Source organism: Suricata suricatta, chromosome 15, assembly GCF_006229205.1.
Source record: "Suricata suricatta isolate VVHF042 chromosome 15, meerkat_22Aug2017_6uvM2_HiC, whole genome shotgun sequence".
Lineage (NCBI taxonomy): Eukaryota > Metazoa > Chordata > Mammalia > Carnivora > Herpestidae > Suricata > Suricata suricatta.
The window spans coordinates 53,883,846-53,901,628 of NC_043714.1; the positions used below are offsets into that span (position 1 = coordinate 53,883,846).

General features: G+C 32.9%; 1 protein-coding gene across 3 annotated transcripts in view; it reads right to left on the bottom strand.

Annotated features, from left to right (window-relative positions):
• CSMD3 (CUB and Sushi multiple domains 3) overlaps positions 1 to 17,783 on the bottom strand; it is a 1,185,533-nt gene that overhangs the window by 724,472 nt on the left and 443,278 nt on the right. Inside the window, exon 7 of one of the 3 annotated variants that reach the window (XM_029923714.1) lies at positions 4,928 to 5,239. The exons of the other annotated variants lie outside the window; for them this stretch is intronic. Coding sequence (XP_029779574.1) covers positions 4,928 to 5,239 — 312 coding nt within the window. The remainder of the gene's footprint in view (positions 1 to 4,927; positions 5,240 to 17,783) is intronic. 3 annotated transcript variants of the gene reach the window in all.

A 17,783-nucleotide genomic window follows, 5' to 3' on the forward strand; every position in this document is an offset into this window, starting at 1 on the left:
AGAAACTGTGGTGTGGTGTTAATAACAGTTTAAAGATCTAAACCAACATTGTTTATTAGTATTATTTTTTTTACTTTTTATTTCAATATCAAGACTCTTTTTAAATAGAGAAAATTGGAAAACGTTTCCCTTTACTGAGAACAAGCAGAAAGTTAAAAAAAATTAAGAGATAATTGAAAGCGAATTACTGATATTTTAACTATAGTATAATGGGAAAACTAATTGGAATAGTACTGTATCGAAAATTAAAAATATTTCCTATGTTTCTAATTACTAATTGTTCACCTCTTACTTATAATAAAGTAACTAGCTATGCTGATTTATCATAACTTAATACATAGACTTTTACTCCAACACACAAGTACCAAATATTATGTGTAATTTCAATGTCCATGCCTTCTTTGTGTTTATAGTGATATGGATGCAAACTGTACGTATTTTAATTGCTTCAGATTATTGAAAATAAATAAATTAGGAACAAGTAATCATCAAAAAATATCATAAAGGGGCACCTGGGTGCCTCAGTCAGTTAAGCATCTGACTCTTGATTTGGGCTCAGGTCATGATCTCACAAGTAGTGGGACTGAGCCCAGCGTTGAGCTCTGCACTGACAGTGTTGAGCCTGCTTGGGATTCTCTCTGTCTCTCTTCCTCCGACCCTCACTCCCTCCCTGCTCTCTCTCTAAAAATAAACAAATAACATTAAAAAATATATATATATAATGAAAATGTAATTGCAGTGTGAATAAAGAAAACTTATGAAAAATATTAAATTATCATACAGTATAAAACAGTGTGGACTTGTATGCCTCAAAGGAACTTATGCTTCTCAAACTCTATCACATATATGATATAAATGGTAATAACTTTCAGCAAAATACTATCCATTGTATAACATTAATATTTATTCATGTGATATTTCTTGAATTGATAGATTTCTAGAGTTTATAAAATTCCTTTGTTTTTATAAATGGATAAGGTCTATAAACAAAGCATTTATAACTAGTTTTATGTTGTGAAATTTGAAGTAATATAAAAGCATTTTTTTTATTTGAGTTCATGGGAATATAATTGCCTTTTAGGAATTAAAAATACTGGAGTTTTTAGAACTATGACAAAATGAAGTAGTTATCTTTAATATTAAAGTGCATAGATACTTGAATATATTGAAAAATATAGTTTTAAATTTTCTAAGAAATTTAGGCAAATGCTTTAGCTGCTCAGATTATAAATATTTATTCATTAGCTTACCAAATATTATTTTAAATTTGTCTATGGTTCAGAAGGTGTTCTAGGCACTGGAAATGCAGCAGGAACCAAACCTACTCACTCCTTACTTCATAGAAGTAAATTTTACAGGACAAGTCATAGGGCTGGTGATTATAAATACAAGAAAAGCACAGAGTACAATGGTGAGTTAGAACAGAAAAAACTAACTTCCCTGGAGGTGAAAATTTTTTAAGCTAAAATTTCTAAAGGGAATTAGAATGGTCTGGTTGCCAGAATGGAAGGATTAGTTCATCAAAGTGGCTTCAAGTAGAAAAGAATATGGTGTGTTTGACACACTAAAAGAATTTCTATTTGGCCAAAAATGTATAGTGACTGTGAGAATCACACGGGATAAATCTGGAGGTAGGGACAAAAGCCAGACCAATTTCCTGCAGGACACCCCCAAACCTTGGTTTTATTACTAGGGTCATTGAGAAGATTTTAAAAGGTAATTCCGACTGCACCGCAGAGAATGAAATATAAGAACAAAACCTAACTTTTTTCTCTAAAATATCTAGAAAAATTAAGGATTTAGTTTTTTCTTTTGAGAGAGAGAGAGAGAGAGAGAGAGAGAGAGTGTGTGTGTGTGTGTGTGTGTGTGTGTGTGTGTGTGTGTGTGTGTGAGCAGGGGAGGGTCAGAGAGAGAAGGAGACACAGAATCTGAAGACAGGCTCCAGGCTCTGAACTAGCTGTCAGCTTGAACCCATGAACCTTGAGATCATGACCTGAGTTGAAGTCAGACGCTCAACCTACTGAGCCACCCAGGCGTCCCAAGCACTTAGTTTTGCATTATGTCTACAGACTCATTTAAAATGTCAATGAAATGACTCACTGTCTGCACAAACCCTGTAACTACTTCAGTGCTCAAATCACTAACAGATTTACAAAGCTTTCCTTGTACTACCTCATGGGTTTCTCTGTATCTTCCACTCTATCTCTGTTTCTTGAAGGAAAGGGTCATCTATTATTTATCTTTACTTTCCAGAACAGAGTATGGTACTTAGTAGGCATTCCAGGCATGCCTGATGAGGTAGAATTATTTTTAATAAACGAATAATGCTTTGGGGCTCCTGGGAGACTCAGCTGATTGTCTCACTCTTTGATTTCAGCTCAGGTCATGGTCTCACAGTTATGAGACTGAGCCCTGGTCGGGCTCTGTGCTGAAGGTAGAACCTGCTTAAGAGTCTCTGTCTTTCCCTCTGCCCTTCTCTCCCTTGCTAGCATACTATCTAAAAATATTGATTTAAAAAGAATACTGCTTTGATATCAGCCAATTCCAATTTAGAAATTTGGCTCTGCTAACAGTTACGTTTTTGAAGTCTATTTTATGTCTTAAAAGTAGATAAATATTGAGGGTTTTCAAAAACATTGATAGGCATAGAGTGATGGGTCTCTTTTATTTCTAACATTTACAGTTTTTAACCTAAAATGTTAAAAAGCTTGAGACTCAAATATAAGTAGCTATCTAAAATCACTAAAACACTAGATTGAGAAAGAGTTAGAAGGACCAATTCTAATTAAAATAAAGATTTGATAAAAGTGTAATAATTTAAGTCACTGAAATGAATGATAAATGTAACATTCAGAATGTTTTCCATACACATAATTTAAACAAAAATAATTGAGGAATATTTATTTCCAATGTAGATGGCACTACTTGATGGCTATTCTATACAGAAACACTGTTTCAGAAAGAATATGGGGAAGGAGGAAACATGTATTAGCTATAAAGTAACTATTGTCTTAAAGAGGATTTTAGTGGAGCACCTGGGTGGCTTAGTTGGTTAAGTGTCTGACTTCAGCTCAGGTCATGATCTCACGGTTCACGGGTTTGAGTCCCGCGTCAGGCTCTGTGCTGACAGCTAGCTCAGAGGCTGGAGTCTGTCTTCCCATCTTGTGACTCCTTCTCTCTCTGACCCTCCCCTGCTCATGCTGTCTCTCTCGTTCTCAAAAATAAATAAAAAACATTAAAATTTTTTTAAAAGAGAATTTGTGCACTGATTTGGAATTTACTCAGGAAGTAATATGCTTAATTAAAATTTACTTAAATGTAGCTCAGAATTTTAGGCTAATTTTCAAATCACTTTATTGAATTAAAAAACTGACCACTATTTATCCTCATTTCATTCTCAATTATTTTTTCTAGTTCTCTAAAACACTATTTTGTAATCTGAGTTTCTCACATCATTTGATAACAACTTTGACTAAAGTAGTATTTGTATTATTAGAATTACATATTTTATGCAATGGGTGATAAAAAGATAACAGAGAAGTTTGTCAATTCTAGTTCATGCATTTTTCCAAAGAGAGTGAAAAATCTAAATAGAAGGGTTTTTTCTTAATATTGTAATAATATGTATACTTTTTAAAAATTTCCTGCTACTAAGATAAAGTATCTATTTGGTAAAGCAAATTAACAATTTTATCATGACTCATATAATTCTTTACAGGGGAATATTCATGGTAAGGAAGTAAATAGAAAAACAAGATGATATGGATTTATACTTACAGAAAACTACTACATGTTAAGTATTCAGTTTTTGATGCTCATTAAGGAGAACAAAAGTAATTCAGTACTAATTTTGATGGAAATGAGCTTTTGGGACATTTCTATATGATTTTGAATCAACTACATAAAGATGTCTTGAGTTTTCTCCTTGGTGTACATTAAGCACAGAATGCTTTCCATTACTAATATCATGCTCTGTCTACACCATGCCTACTCATACTACATAAACCATAACCAGTTTGGGGAATATATAATGATGTGTTGAAAATAGAGTTGGAGTAGGCATTTTGTACTTGAAACATGTTCAGTTAATTAATGTTTCCACTGATGCATATATTGATATAAATAAAGCCCCTTTACTTTTTGACACTACATTGATTGTTTTCATAAACTGCTTAGTGAAACTTGCTACCAAGAAACAGAAAAATATGCTTGCCATGTTTTCCTAATTTCATAAAAGATAGGCTTCTATTAATCAACTAGAAAATTACCAATATATGAGTTGGCCTTGTGGCAATTTTTGTTCTATAAAAGATTAGAAAGCTAAAGGTTATTTAAATGTAGAGCCATAATCTCAGTGAATAACTTAACTTTTCAAAATGAGAAATCTCAGTACAATCATATAGATCTGGAGATAGGTAATTTATTTAGAAATAGAAGAGCCAGCTATATAAAATATCACCAGGCAGAATGTTTCCATATTGCCCAAATTATCTATTTTCTTAATTGTTAATTAGCATCTGCATATTTTCATGCAAATAGTGAAAATTACTACATCGGACAAATCATCCATGTGTAAATATGTACACTTATTAATAGAAACTGGCTACTTTATTTTCAAATAATCTCAACATACCTGGCTTGTAATATGCAATTATAGTTAATACTTGTTTTTATCCCTTTTACACATACTTTTCTTTCTACGTTTACCCCCACCCCCACCCACTATTTGCATTTTCCTTTGATTTGTATTTTTTAATTTTTCAAATTACTCAGGGTTTGGCTATTACGATCTATATTTCACAGCTAAACTTTTTCCTTTGGCTTCCTACATCTTGGCTCTCTTTCAGCTCATTCTCTAATTTGAATCATTACCAAAATATAGCTTTGGCTGTAACTAAACGGGCACAAGTAAAATAACATCCAATACCTCTATGAGTAACAACTGCAAGCTCTTTAGTTCTTTCTATCTGTTCAGCATTTCGTGGTCTTCTCCTTGTACTTTGTGTATCTGCTTGATGAGGAGAGAGCCCGTCCTTGGATGTGTTGGGGTCCAGACCTGAATTTCTGAGATTCGAAACTTGCACTCGCTGTTCCTCAGAAAGTCTATGGATGGTGACAGCTGTAACACTGGATACAGTAACATCTGCAGGTGTGCTAGCAACAGCAATAGCACCAGTGGTAGTCCTGTTATGCTCCTCTAACTCACCAGTGGAGGTAGTGTGGGTCAATGTAGAAGAACCTGTAGGACACAGTAGCACTAGATGCTAACTTTTTCTTTTAAATTTTGTTTATTTTTTTCTGATAAGTTTAATAAGTTATATTCCCTTCTATTACCTTAAAGATAATCAACACGAAGAGGCAAAACACAAACACGCCACTAAAATGTGAAGTAACCAGATTGGATGATTGTTTTGTATCAATCAACCTCTGAATAGGTTATCACACACAAATATACCACATTTTCACTGTGACACATTAGGGGAGAAAAAGTGAAATAGTAAACCCTTTATGTGGTCCTGAACCAATCTTTGTTTTTTATCTACAGATGAATATTAGCAACAAATGCCTTACAAGTGACAAATTTTGACAGAATGCATAACTGTGTAACCACACTTTTCTCAAAAGTATGCTTTGAATAGTCTGTGCCATATCTCTTCATAATTTCTGGGAAACATAGCAAACATTTCTATTTTAAGATAAGCAAGTGAAGGAGAATTTAAAATCAAAGCCCAAATTAAAACAAAATGATTTAAAAAATAAAACTCTGAATAACTATTCTATGTAGATGTCTATCTTAACCTCACTTGCAGAAAGCAGCCAACACGATAAAATATTCAATGTCATGAGCTATATATGCTTTAGGTTCCAGTGAGTTGTGTTTGAAAATTGGGCGATATATTTCATTATTTTCAAGTAAAATTTTTGATTCACCAATTCTCAGTCAATTAAAATTAATCATTATATTTAGAAATAATAGAGAATTAACTAATAGCATGGAATTTTTATTCACATAAAAGTAGCATTAATAAATGGTTAAGAATTCCCAAATGCCTCCTAAGTGTTTCATGGTACATGTTTCTCTACATTCTTAACCTTGTTAAGGTTTTACTGTAATTTAAAAATAGATTTTAAAAGAGCCAAATTAGGGTTTTCTCTTTCATTTACTCAAATCTTTTTAAAAGATTGTCTATGGTAGTGTATAATACTTATATAATGAAAGAAAGTAGCCTTTTTTCTTTCTTATAATATAAGTATGAAACTGGAGATATATTTAAAAAAGATCTTGACATCTATAATGTTTAACAAGAGAAAATACTGAGTTTCAGAAGTATAGCTACTAATTAGGAATAATCGTCAGGTCCTGCTTAGAAAACTTCTGAGTATTTTTTAAAGCCAATGAGTGGTATGTTTTCATATCCTGCCTTCTCAATAAACTGCATCTCAAACTTCTATCCACAATGTGTAATTATATATTGTAGACAAAAATACGGAGGATTATTTTAACCATTCTGCAAAAGGAATATAGCTTTATCCCATAACGTAGTTTGAGCATTCTCTGCCTTCTTTTTTTCCCCCCTTGTGTTATAGGCAGGTGAATGGTAAGATTAGAATTTCTGATTTCTGCTTCAGGCCAAAAAGGACATCAAACACGGGGTCCTCTCATTCATACACAGCAGAGGGAAATGTGGCTGCTATGGATTCTGCTAGGCTAAATTGTCATTACAATTAAACCTTGGTTTAATTTCGTTTAGAAACTCAAATGATGGTTTTATTTTCAGGGAGCCAAGGGTAAATGTCATATGACAATTATCAGATTATTTTAAAGACCTTTAATTTATTCTAAAGCATCAGTCAGAAAGAAGTTGCTATTGAATATTCATCCAAGTTATATGGTGAAGATTACAATCGCCTAAATTCATGTTGGTTGTGCAAGTTGAGCAGTAACATTTACTAAGCTAATGTTTAGTAAGAATTTTCTTTAATTACATGATTAAGCAATAACTACACTTACAATGCTAACATTTAGTAATGAACCTCATGGTAAATCAGACATTTGAAATGCCCATGTGCTTATTACAATAAAAACAATGACCTGATCCAGATGATTCACCTAGGAAGTTTAACTGTACCTTCCACTTTAGAAAGGAAGTATAAAATCAGGGTGGATGAAAAACTAACACTTTAGAACTTTTCATAACTGTTCATAATTTCCCCAGCTTTCAGTTTTAGATAAAGAAGGAAACTACTTAACTATAAACATGTGTTGTAAAATATAACTTAAAAGTATGAAAAATAACAGAATATATACTCTATCTCAAATCTCAATGTTCTGGCCTTATTCCAAGGAATAAACTGAGTAGCTATTTATTCTATTGTATCATTGAAGTTATTACAACTGATCCCAAATATTCTCACATGTTTGGGTCAATAACTCAGATAAGACTTAAGAATGTGTCTAAATTGCTTCTATAACTAATCTTCAAGACCTATATAGAGACCAGTTCCAGACACCCATTTTCTTCGAAGACACCAGGAGACAAATACAGTTCCTGAAAAATTTTGAGAGTTAGAACTGATCTTTGTTAGCCTTTAGATCCAGGATTTGCTAACATCCAGTCTTAAAATCTTCAGTAATAGAACTCTACTTCTGGCTAATGGTGGTAGTGATTCAGTACTATCCTCTTACCCTGAATGCAAAACAGGGTGGAATGTTGGAATAAAGCACTAAAAAAACAATTCACTTAACAATCATAGTCCAACCACATATATAATTCATCCAGATATTTTACTGAATAGTTTTTATGTTTTGTGTATATTTTGTTTTTCATATTCATTCTTCTATATACTAGAATGCAAGCTCCCGAAAGACTGAGATTTTTGTACATTCTATTAATTGCTGAATTACCTAGTATCTCGAACAGTGCCTAGTACACAGTTGATGCTCAAGAATTATTCATCAAAAGAAAGAATGAATTAATTAATAATTCTAAAATAATAGTAAGAACAGAATAAATTTCACAAATAAAATAGGATTATAATTTTTGCCATGGCAAAGTCATAATTCAAATGGTATAATGAATGAAGAGAAATTCTAAAGGGAGGAATACTGATAATTTTGTTCTTAACTTTCAAAGACATCATTTTGAGAAAGTGTGGAATCTGGAGATTTATTTGCCTGAGAGTTACTTGAAGATTTGTATTGTAATTCTCAAACCTTAAAAGATACAATCTTCATATGGAATGGAATGACTTAGAATATTCAAATTTCTGTAGAGTGAAGAGTAGTTATATCCCATAATAGCAGGAGACAGAAGTGCATCTAAATGCACTTAAATATGTTTGATTTATATAATGGAATAACCTCTATAAAGAAATAACATTGATTTCCTCTATAAGGCAATAAAATCATCCATCACCATACAGTTATATCATATATTATATAATCATTTTTATCTAAAATGTAGACCAATTTAGAATACTGGTTTTAGTACCACTTTAAATTGGCAGTGTGTGAAACACAGATTTTTAAATTGTCAATATGTGCCATTTACCATTTAACAGTTTAACAACACTCAACACTTTTGCATACATAACTGCTTTATGAGGTAATTGCCAATGTTAGAAAAAGCCTTAGAATTCTGTATAGCAACAATCCATTATTAAATATGTTATATAGGTAATCCAATATTAAAATATAATACTGTTTTCTTTTTTAAAAATTTAGTTATGCTACACAATTAAGTAAACATTATCTTTGATAGCACAATATTAAACTGTATATATAAAAAAGTATATGTTACACGACATACAACCCCAATTAGGAAATAAAATGTACATCCAGAAAATTCATTTATTTGAAATCAAATTATATATACAAGATGTAGTTTATCACAATTAGATTATCCTACCATTAAATCACTTGAGATATATTTAAAAATTAGCTGTTTACAACATAAACACAGGTCTAAAGTGTATTTTATTAATATTCTATAATAAAACATTTCTCAATATAACAAAAATAAAATGAAATGGTTTACACATAAGCATGCTTCCCTAACTCATAACTATATGTCATATTTGGTACTATGATAATGGAAAATGACATATGCTACACATGTAAATTGGCAAATTTATTTAACAGTAATCCTCACAAATATTAAATTTGGATTACATTATGTATTATAATGAGAATTATGTTTTTGAAGGCTTTTTTATTTCAACAATATCTTTGAGAGACTAAGCGTAATTCATTTAAAGCCATTTAGAAATGTGTCATTTAGAAAGTGTAACCAAAAACTTTTTGTAATTGAATTCTGATTTCTTTATAATAAAATTTTTAGCTTTACAGATTTTTAAAACAATTTTGTGCCACTCTGCTTCATAATTATTGTCTAACTCACCACAAAATTGGAGAACAGATTGTGCTGTTAAAGATGAGTGGAAGGTCCAATATATACACAACTATGTAACCACATGTTAAAGGTAATCACATATTCAAGGGAGTAGCTTTTAGATATTGATGTTTGGCATGCTATTTTATATTAAAAATATGTTCTTTTCCATTAATTTTATATTTTAAGTGAAACATTTGAGTGAAAGTTTAACAAAATAATTCTAGATGAATAATTTTGTGACATTACAATATATAATGAAGAAAAATGCAATAAACATTTAACATGAAAACATGCAAAAGAAAAAATATACAAAATAACATCAAAATAAAATCTAAATACAACTAATACAACGATTTTCTTTGAGCCATTATTTAGATAGTCTATAAATCTTAGCATATGAAATTTGATTTTTGTGTTACATTTATTCCTTTATTTAATATTACTTGGATGCAACTTAAACATGTTAATAAGTGAGGTAACTCTTAAAACTAATTTTAATATGTGCAAATGAGGCAAACCAAAGCCACTGCTTTGTGACATGCTATAATTTTCAGGAAGCAGAGTGTAGTCAGGTATATAACTTGGGAATTTGGGGGGCACCAGGTGGCTCAGTTGGTTAAGCGTCCAACTTTGGCTCAGGTCATTCATTATCTCTTGGTCAGTGAGTTTAAGCCCTGCACCAGGTTCTGTGCTGACAGCTCAGAGCCTGGAGCCTGCTTCAGATTCTGTATCTCCGTCTCTCTCTCTCTCTCTCTCTCTGACTCTACCCTGCTCGCACCATCTCTCTCTGTCTCTCAAAAATAAGTAAAAAACATTAAAAAATTTAAACTGTAAAAGAAATATAAATGATCTACCTTTGGTTAGCTGTTACCTAATATAAAATTCTCTCTCTGATTCGGAGAATTTTATGTGAAAGAATCCTGGAAAAAATAGTTTGTAATTTAGGTTTTTTTTTTTTAATTTTTTTTATTGCTTTATTTATTTTTGATACAGAAGAGACAGAGCATGAGAGGGGGAGGGTCCGAGAGAGAGGGAGACACAGGATCTGAAACAGGCTCCAGGCTCTGAGCTAGCTGTCAGCACAGAGCCTGACGCGGGGCTCGAACCCACGAACGTGAGATCTGACCTGAGCCGAAGTCGGAGGCTTAACCAACTGAGCCACCCAGGCGCCCCTGTAATTTAGTTTTAAAGAGCAGGTCTATAATTAGTCTTATGGTTTTAAATTAAAATGTTGTATTTATGTTAAAATATATAAGATTTTTTTTCTAAAAATAGCTAATTAAGTGAAGATAAGATAGTCCTGATTATAAGATGCAGCTCTAAGTAAAAAACATTCTACCAATTAAATTATGACATAACAATTCAAAAATTCTTTCACCTGCATCCAGATTTCTGAGATGTTAATTGTGAAAAGGTACTAGTCTTCATAGACTTAAAAAGAAATCAGTAATTCCAGTAGATTTTCTACAATCACAAACTAATTAAATAAATTAGGTGTGTATTAGTTACAAATAGAACTGAGAGTTCGATTATAAATTATCTTTCCGAATTGACTCATGAATGAATATATGTTTCTATTTATGTTATATACTTCTATTTAAATTTCTAAGCATTAAATAGGGAAGTCAATGTTAAATTTTGCAAATGGATTTGTTACTGTTTATCAGCTACAAGTAATCAGACTGATTTAATAGGTGAAGTGACTGAATAAACATTTGAGTCTAAGCTGCAACTGATGACACATCACTAAAGTCACAGTTACTGAGAGTAAATTAATAATTATAAACAAATATTCAACAAGGTAGTTACTAATGTTAAGTTGTTTACACGCAAAATAAAAATCCCACATTCTGAATTGTTTGAAACGTTGATAAACCCACATGCCAAGTAGCATAAATAACTTTATCTAAGTGAAATATAGAATATATCAAAAGTTTTAGGAAGTGTATGGAGAGTAGTGGATCAGCCCACCAAGACAAAACTAAATATAAAAACATGTATATGTTAAATATATATTTATAACATATATATATTATAAATACCTGAATGTTACACTAAATACCATCATACTTTTCCTATAAAAACATGAGAGAATAGACATCTCATTATTAGGACTAAAAGAGCATGCTAGGGAAAAACTTTTTTAAATGGACAGTTGGAAGAGTCTTAAAGAAACTCTCTGTCTTGAAGGACCAATTTTTGCTTTACCTAGTTGATTAAAATAAAGTTGCCGAATCAAGCTTTCTCCTCATTTATTCCTTTTCAAATATTTGGAATTCTCAACTATGTGAGGCAGTGGGTCCTAGGGGTCATTGTTTTAAAGTGCCCAACCACCCACCCACCCACACCCCACTCATAGGAATAAATACTCACAAAATACAAACTGAATCTTTAGTGTAACTAAGCATAATGTTCTTCCATAAAATCACAATACTGACAATAAAACTTAAAGGCCTGGGTTTTGAAATGAAATTCATGGCACCCGTATCAAATTTCATAAGAAAATAGAAAAAGGGCGTGTTGCCCTTTCACAGCTTTCTAAAACCCCCTCCTAGAATGTGAACTCTTAGATTTCTTTCTTGCCACAGCTCTTATCTCTCAGAACAAGTAGAAGGATTTGTCATTCAACAAACAAAATGTAACTTAACACCAATTTGTTTCATTTCCTTCCACATAAAGTCTTGTGGAATAACTACCAGTTCTCTTGGAAGATTTAAAGGTGTTATCAAGAAAAAGGAGTACTAATATATTTAATTCCAAAGTGTTACATCAGGAATTCCCTCACTTTCAGAGGCTTGCTGTCTCTGATAATGGATACGTGTTAATAACTTTTCGAGAGTACAAAGTGCGTCTCATATGTGTGCACCCCATCCCCTTACATGTTTAATGAGGACGTGAGGGATGAATGAACGTGGCTAAATGAACTACTCTCTTCTTTCTAAAAAAATAAGTATTTCACCTTATGTCAGCATTTATTAAAGGTTCAATGTATTTTTAAGGATATAAATATTAAAAATTGAGTCTCTCCCTATGTATTTAAGCAATATAAAAACATTCCATTATAATATAACTGCAATTTATATGGCATATGCCAGACTAGAAGGAAAAGAGAGGAAGAAACACCCAAGAACATATAAAGCACCCCTTCATTTTGTGTTTTTCTAAAAGGGGGTAGCATATCCCTTCTCTTCCATTCTCCAGCACCCTTTTCACCACCTTCCTCCCCCAATAACCTTATAGTGAGCGCGCCATAAAGGAGAATGGAAAGAGGTAAGGGAAAGGAACTCGTAAGGTTACTCTTTCTACCAACTATAGTTGAAAGGAAAAATAAGGGGCTTTCCTCTGACCCAGCCCATCATGTCCCTGTGTCCTTCCCACCTTGACTACCCTGCTGCATCCATGTATATTCACTCTTTTCTTCTCTATAGGTCTTCTAGTTTGTGGGGGGCAGAGGCTCTTCATTATTCATTAATTTTACATGTTCTTTTTTTAAAAGAAAGTTTACATAATGCTGGTTTTATATAAATGATATGATTTAAAGGGAACCAAGGAGCTGTCCTTACCCCTACATTTTTTCTGTGTACCCAGATGGTACTGGAAGATGCTCTTTGGGATTAGGTATTGCTCTCTGAAGACTGTCCTCTTCTAATCACACAAATACCTTCCTAGCTGAGAGAACACACATACCAGAGTGACTGCCTAAGCATTCAGTTAGAATCAGTTTATTGTAAAGTTTTCTTCTTCTCAAATTAAATAATAGGGATACTTTGAAAACTATGTTTTTGAGGAGTGTGAAGCTTGCAGTAGATCATCAAATGATCCTAGTTGAGGCATTTATCATAAATTGATATCTGATCCCATATGATTGTTACATGATTGGAAGTACTGGATTCATTACTAACAAGTAGTGCATAAAGGAGCTGTGGGCTGGTAGGAGAGGGCTGATATTCTGAAGGAAAGACTATTACAGTATTGATTGTTGAAAGGTTGCTGAGCAACTGGGGAGTATGTGCATAAAATGCTAAAGTAAAGCAGCCTAACAAGAAGCTGAAGCCAAGAAAGGTCTTATTTTCCTACATCATCCACTCTGTAAGACACTGTATATTTTAGAGCAGCTAATTAATTAGCAGCAGCTTGAAAATAAGTGGCAATCTTGGCTTAGAAAAGTTGCATGTTGGAGGTGAAATACCCTTCAGAAATAGTAAGAACCTATAGAGTTAACAGCCAAAGGCTACCATTAACCAGAAAGGCACATATTTTACACATTATATATTGGGGTGTTGTGTATAATTATCTGTTAGGATATTTAAAATAAAAATTTACATATTGAGAGGTAAATCTTTATATTCCTTCCTGTACTCTGCCAAGATCCTTCCTTCCTTATTTATTTGTTTTTTACCAAAAATACATTTCAAGACACTATGGAAAGACTGTCTTTTAATATCATCAATAATATAGAGATACAAATATGATAACAATGATAGGTGAAATTTGCACTTATTTGGCTTCAAATACGTTTTGGTTCTTTAACTATGGAAATTGATGTGTTAAAATTGAGAGATAAAATACGGACATCTGACTGAGGAGCATCTCAAAACTCAACCATTCTAACATTGTGACATTTGGCCGACTCTCTTTGACACTTCCTACTCTAGGAGTAGAAAGTTTGATCCTCTGGGTGATACATATCAGAAGGTTAATTAGAGCTTCCTTCACTCAAATCTTCCCTGTGGAGGAGACACATAATTTTGTGTTTTAAATACAAAGGAATCTCATTTCTTTTAGAGCAGAAGTTCTCGGAAAGACAGGAGAAACAAGAGCAAAATATGAACAAAGAGATCCAGCAAGGGACTTGTGTTTATTTTTTTATGTTTTTGTAGATATGGGGGGAAAACTTTATCTTCTATTTATTCTAGAGAAAGCAAATATTATTTACTTAATGATACGTTGTATTCCCCATCATTTGTATACCAAAGAAAGTGAGAATTTTTCCCTTTTCTTTGTTGTAGCAGCATTTGAAATATCTGACTTTAAAACCTGAAGCATCCCATCTTCCCTTTCCCTCTTTTTTATTTCACAAACATGAATTAAATGATGACTATTCATCAAGCACAAATATAAACCCCCAAATCACTCATGCACACGCGCGCACACACACACACACTTTCTCTCTCTTACACATATTCCATCCCTACCTTAGAAGTAAACATTCATGAATTTAAATAATCAGAGTCATGCAATATATTCAATGAAAGATACATAGAGAACTATGAAAATATAGCTGAAAAGCCATTAGCTATGTTTCCAAAAGGAAAAAGACTGTCTAGTGTGTCTAGTGGAAAAGGCATTGGAATTGAGTTTAAACGATAAGCAGATTTTGCAAGATATGTTAGGAATAAAGGAACATCCTAGTCAGAGGTAACTATTTAAGGAAAAGGTGTGGCAAGGGAAAATGCAAGATATGCTCAGGCAATTGTAAATTATTTGGCATGGCAACAATGAAAAGAGAGTTAGATTTGATAGGCAGAGACCGATGTTTGAAGAGTCAAGAAATTTCAACTTGAAAAGGATGCTTGAGCCAAAACATGGAAAGAGCCTAAATGTCCATCACCTGATGAGTGGATCAAGAAGACATGGTATATATACACAATGGAGTACTACATGGCAATGAGAAAGAATGAAATCTGGCCATTTGTAGGAAAGTGGATGGACCTTGAGGGTGTCATGCTAAGCGAAATAAGTCCGGCAGAGAAGGACAGATACCATATGTTTGCACTCATAGGTCTAACAGGAGAACAGGAGAAACCGAATGGAGGACCAGGGGGAGGGGAAGAGGGAAAGAGAGTTGGGGAGAGAGAGGGATGCAAAACTTGAGAGACTATTGAATACTGAAAATGAACTGAGGGTTGAAGGAAAAGCGGGGGGAAGAGGTGGTGGTGATGGAGGACAGCACTTATGGGGAAGAGCACTGGGTATTGTATGGAAACCAATTTGACAATAAACCATTAAAAATAATATATAAAAAATAAAATAAAATAGTTTTAAATTAAAAAAAAAAGAAAAGAAAAGGATGCTTGAAAAGATGAGGCATCACTGAAGAATATTAAGCAGGAGACTGGCACGACAAGACCATCATTTCAGAAGCACTATAATTGCTGTAATGTGGAGGAGATACTAGAGTTATGTGGACTAAAGGCAGGACAATATTTAGCTGACTCCATCACATGACTATGAGCACCTTGATATAGGGTTGCTAGATTGTAGTAAATGAAAACATAGGACACTCAGTTAAATTTGAATACCAGATAAACAACATTTGTATTTCTTTAATACTTCCTGTGCAACACTTGAGACAGATTTATAATAAAAATTATCCACTGGGGGCACCTGGGTGGCTCAGTCAGGTAAGGGGCACACTCTTGATTTTGGTTCAGGTCATGACCTCATGGTTCTAGAGTTCAAACACTTGGTTGAGTTCTGAGCTGACAGCAAGGAGCCTGCTTGAAATTCTCTCCCCCCCTCCTTCCCTCTCTGCCCTTCCCCTGCTTGTGAGACTGTACTCTCTCTCACTCTCTCAAAACAAATAAATAAACTTTAAAACTAAAGAATATATATACATACATTATCTGACATTCAAATTCAACCAGGAATCCTGGATATTATATGAAAGCAAAGCAGATTTACAAACTCTGAAAATTTTCTGCTTAGCAAGCAAGTTAAAACTATTAACAAATATTGATCCATTTAATGTAATGTGCTTTGATTGATCCTATGAAGACTTATGAAACTATGAAATGCAGAGAGTAGGCATGATTACATCCTGAGAACATCTAGACAAAATTCATACAAGCATCTTTTTATGAAATGAAAACTGGAAAGAAGATAAGTTGATTGAGGCTTACTAAGACATTTTACTCCACTTGTATTTAAATTCTATATTTTTCATTTTAGTATTAAAAATATTAATACTGTAGTTGAGTCTTTTTTCATTATAAACTGCATGTTCTGTAGTTGAAGAAGAAAATAATATTAAGAAGTAAATCTATAGATGACTCATCCAAGCAGTGCCAGCTTTCTTATTAATGCTTCATTCCAAAGAAACCTGAATTGAAGATATTTCCAGCAAGGACTTAATGGACTTGGAATTGTATCCAAGAACTAGCAGTGTTAATGAATAGTGAATAAAGATATCATTCTCAAATTATCAAATAAACCCTTTGACCTGTTAGTTTTTTCCGATCCTTGTTTTTTGCCAGATGGTAGAAACTATAAAATGAAAGTAGAAATTTCAGTTATCTCTGTCATATATATGTTATATATATATATATATATATATATATGTACACACATATTCTGATATATATGAGAAGAAAGACTTATAGACACTATAGAAAGAGAGAAATCATATGTATATTTAATTCTATAGAGAGACACATATATACATTATATACATATATATCTATATGCTCTGAATTCTGAAAAAGTTTTTTTGGAGGAAAGATGTTCTATTTGATCAAGATCACATATATTTTAATCGGTGAGCTTTCTTCTGAAAATGATTAAACAAAGGGATTTTTTTTTTTACCATTAAAGTGGTTTTAAATATACGAAAGTTTTATATCTAATTTAAGGATTTTGGTATATTGAAGTTACAGGTAATCATATGAATATCCAATCATTTTTCTGAAGAATATTTCTAACTTTTTTAAGGGTGATAGAAATTTGTTCTTCTCACTTGTAGGATGATATCTTTGTATCACCCCCAAATTTCTAAATGGAGCTGATTAACTCTGTAAACATATTTGCATTCCAATATGTTTTCCTGCTGTGACTAGAAAACAGAACTATTTATAAAAAGCAAAAACCATTTACAGGGTACGAATTATGTTCTTGACACAGCCATAATTAATTTCTTTCATCCTGAAAAGTACCTGTAAATGGAGGACATTAAAGCTTAAAGCAGCTTCTGTCATATACAGGCTCACTTGCTAGTAGGCAGAAAGCTGGGGTTTGGATCTAAACTGTAATCCCAAAACCACAGTCCTAACTCCTGTGAGATCAGTTCACCTCTATTTAGCCTCCCCAATATAATATAGCATGTCAACAGCTGCATCTGAATTAACACGTAAGTTATTCATGTTTTGTTTTCATTATATTTCTTCCCCATCACACATGTTTGTTTCTAGGTCCTTCTTACAATTCCCTTGCCACAGGGCAGGAAGGTTCTGTAGGGCTAAAAGCAAAATTTGCTCTAAGAACTCTCCATAACTTTAATTTCTTAACAGTTTAGGCCTCTTCAGGGGATTACGTCAAGTGACAGGAGAGGGGGAATGGCTAGGGTAGAGGGGCCTAGGGGAGGCAATGAAAATCACACACACACACACACAC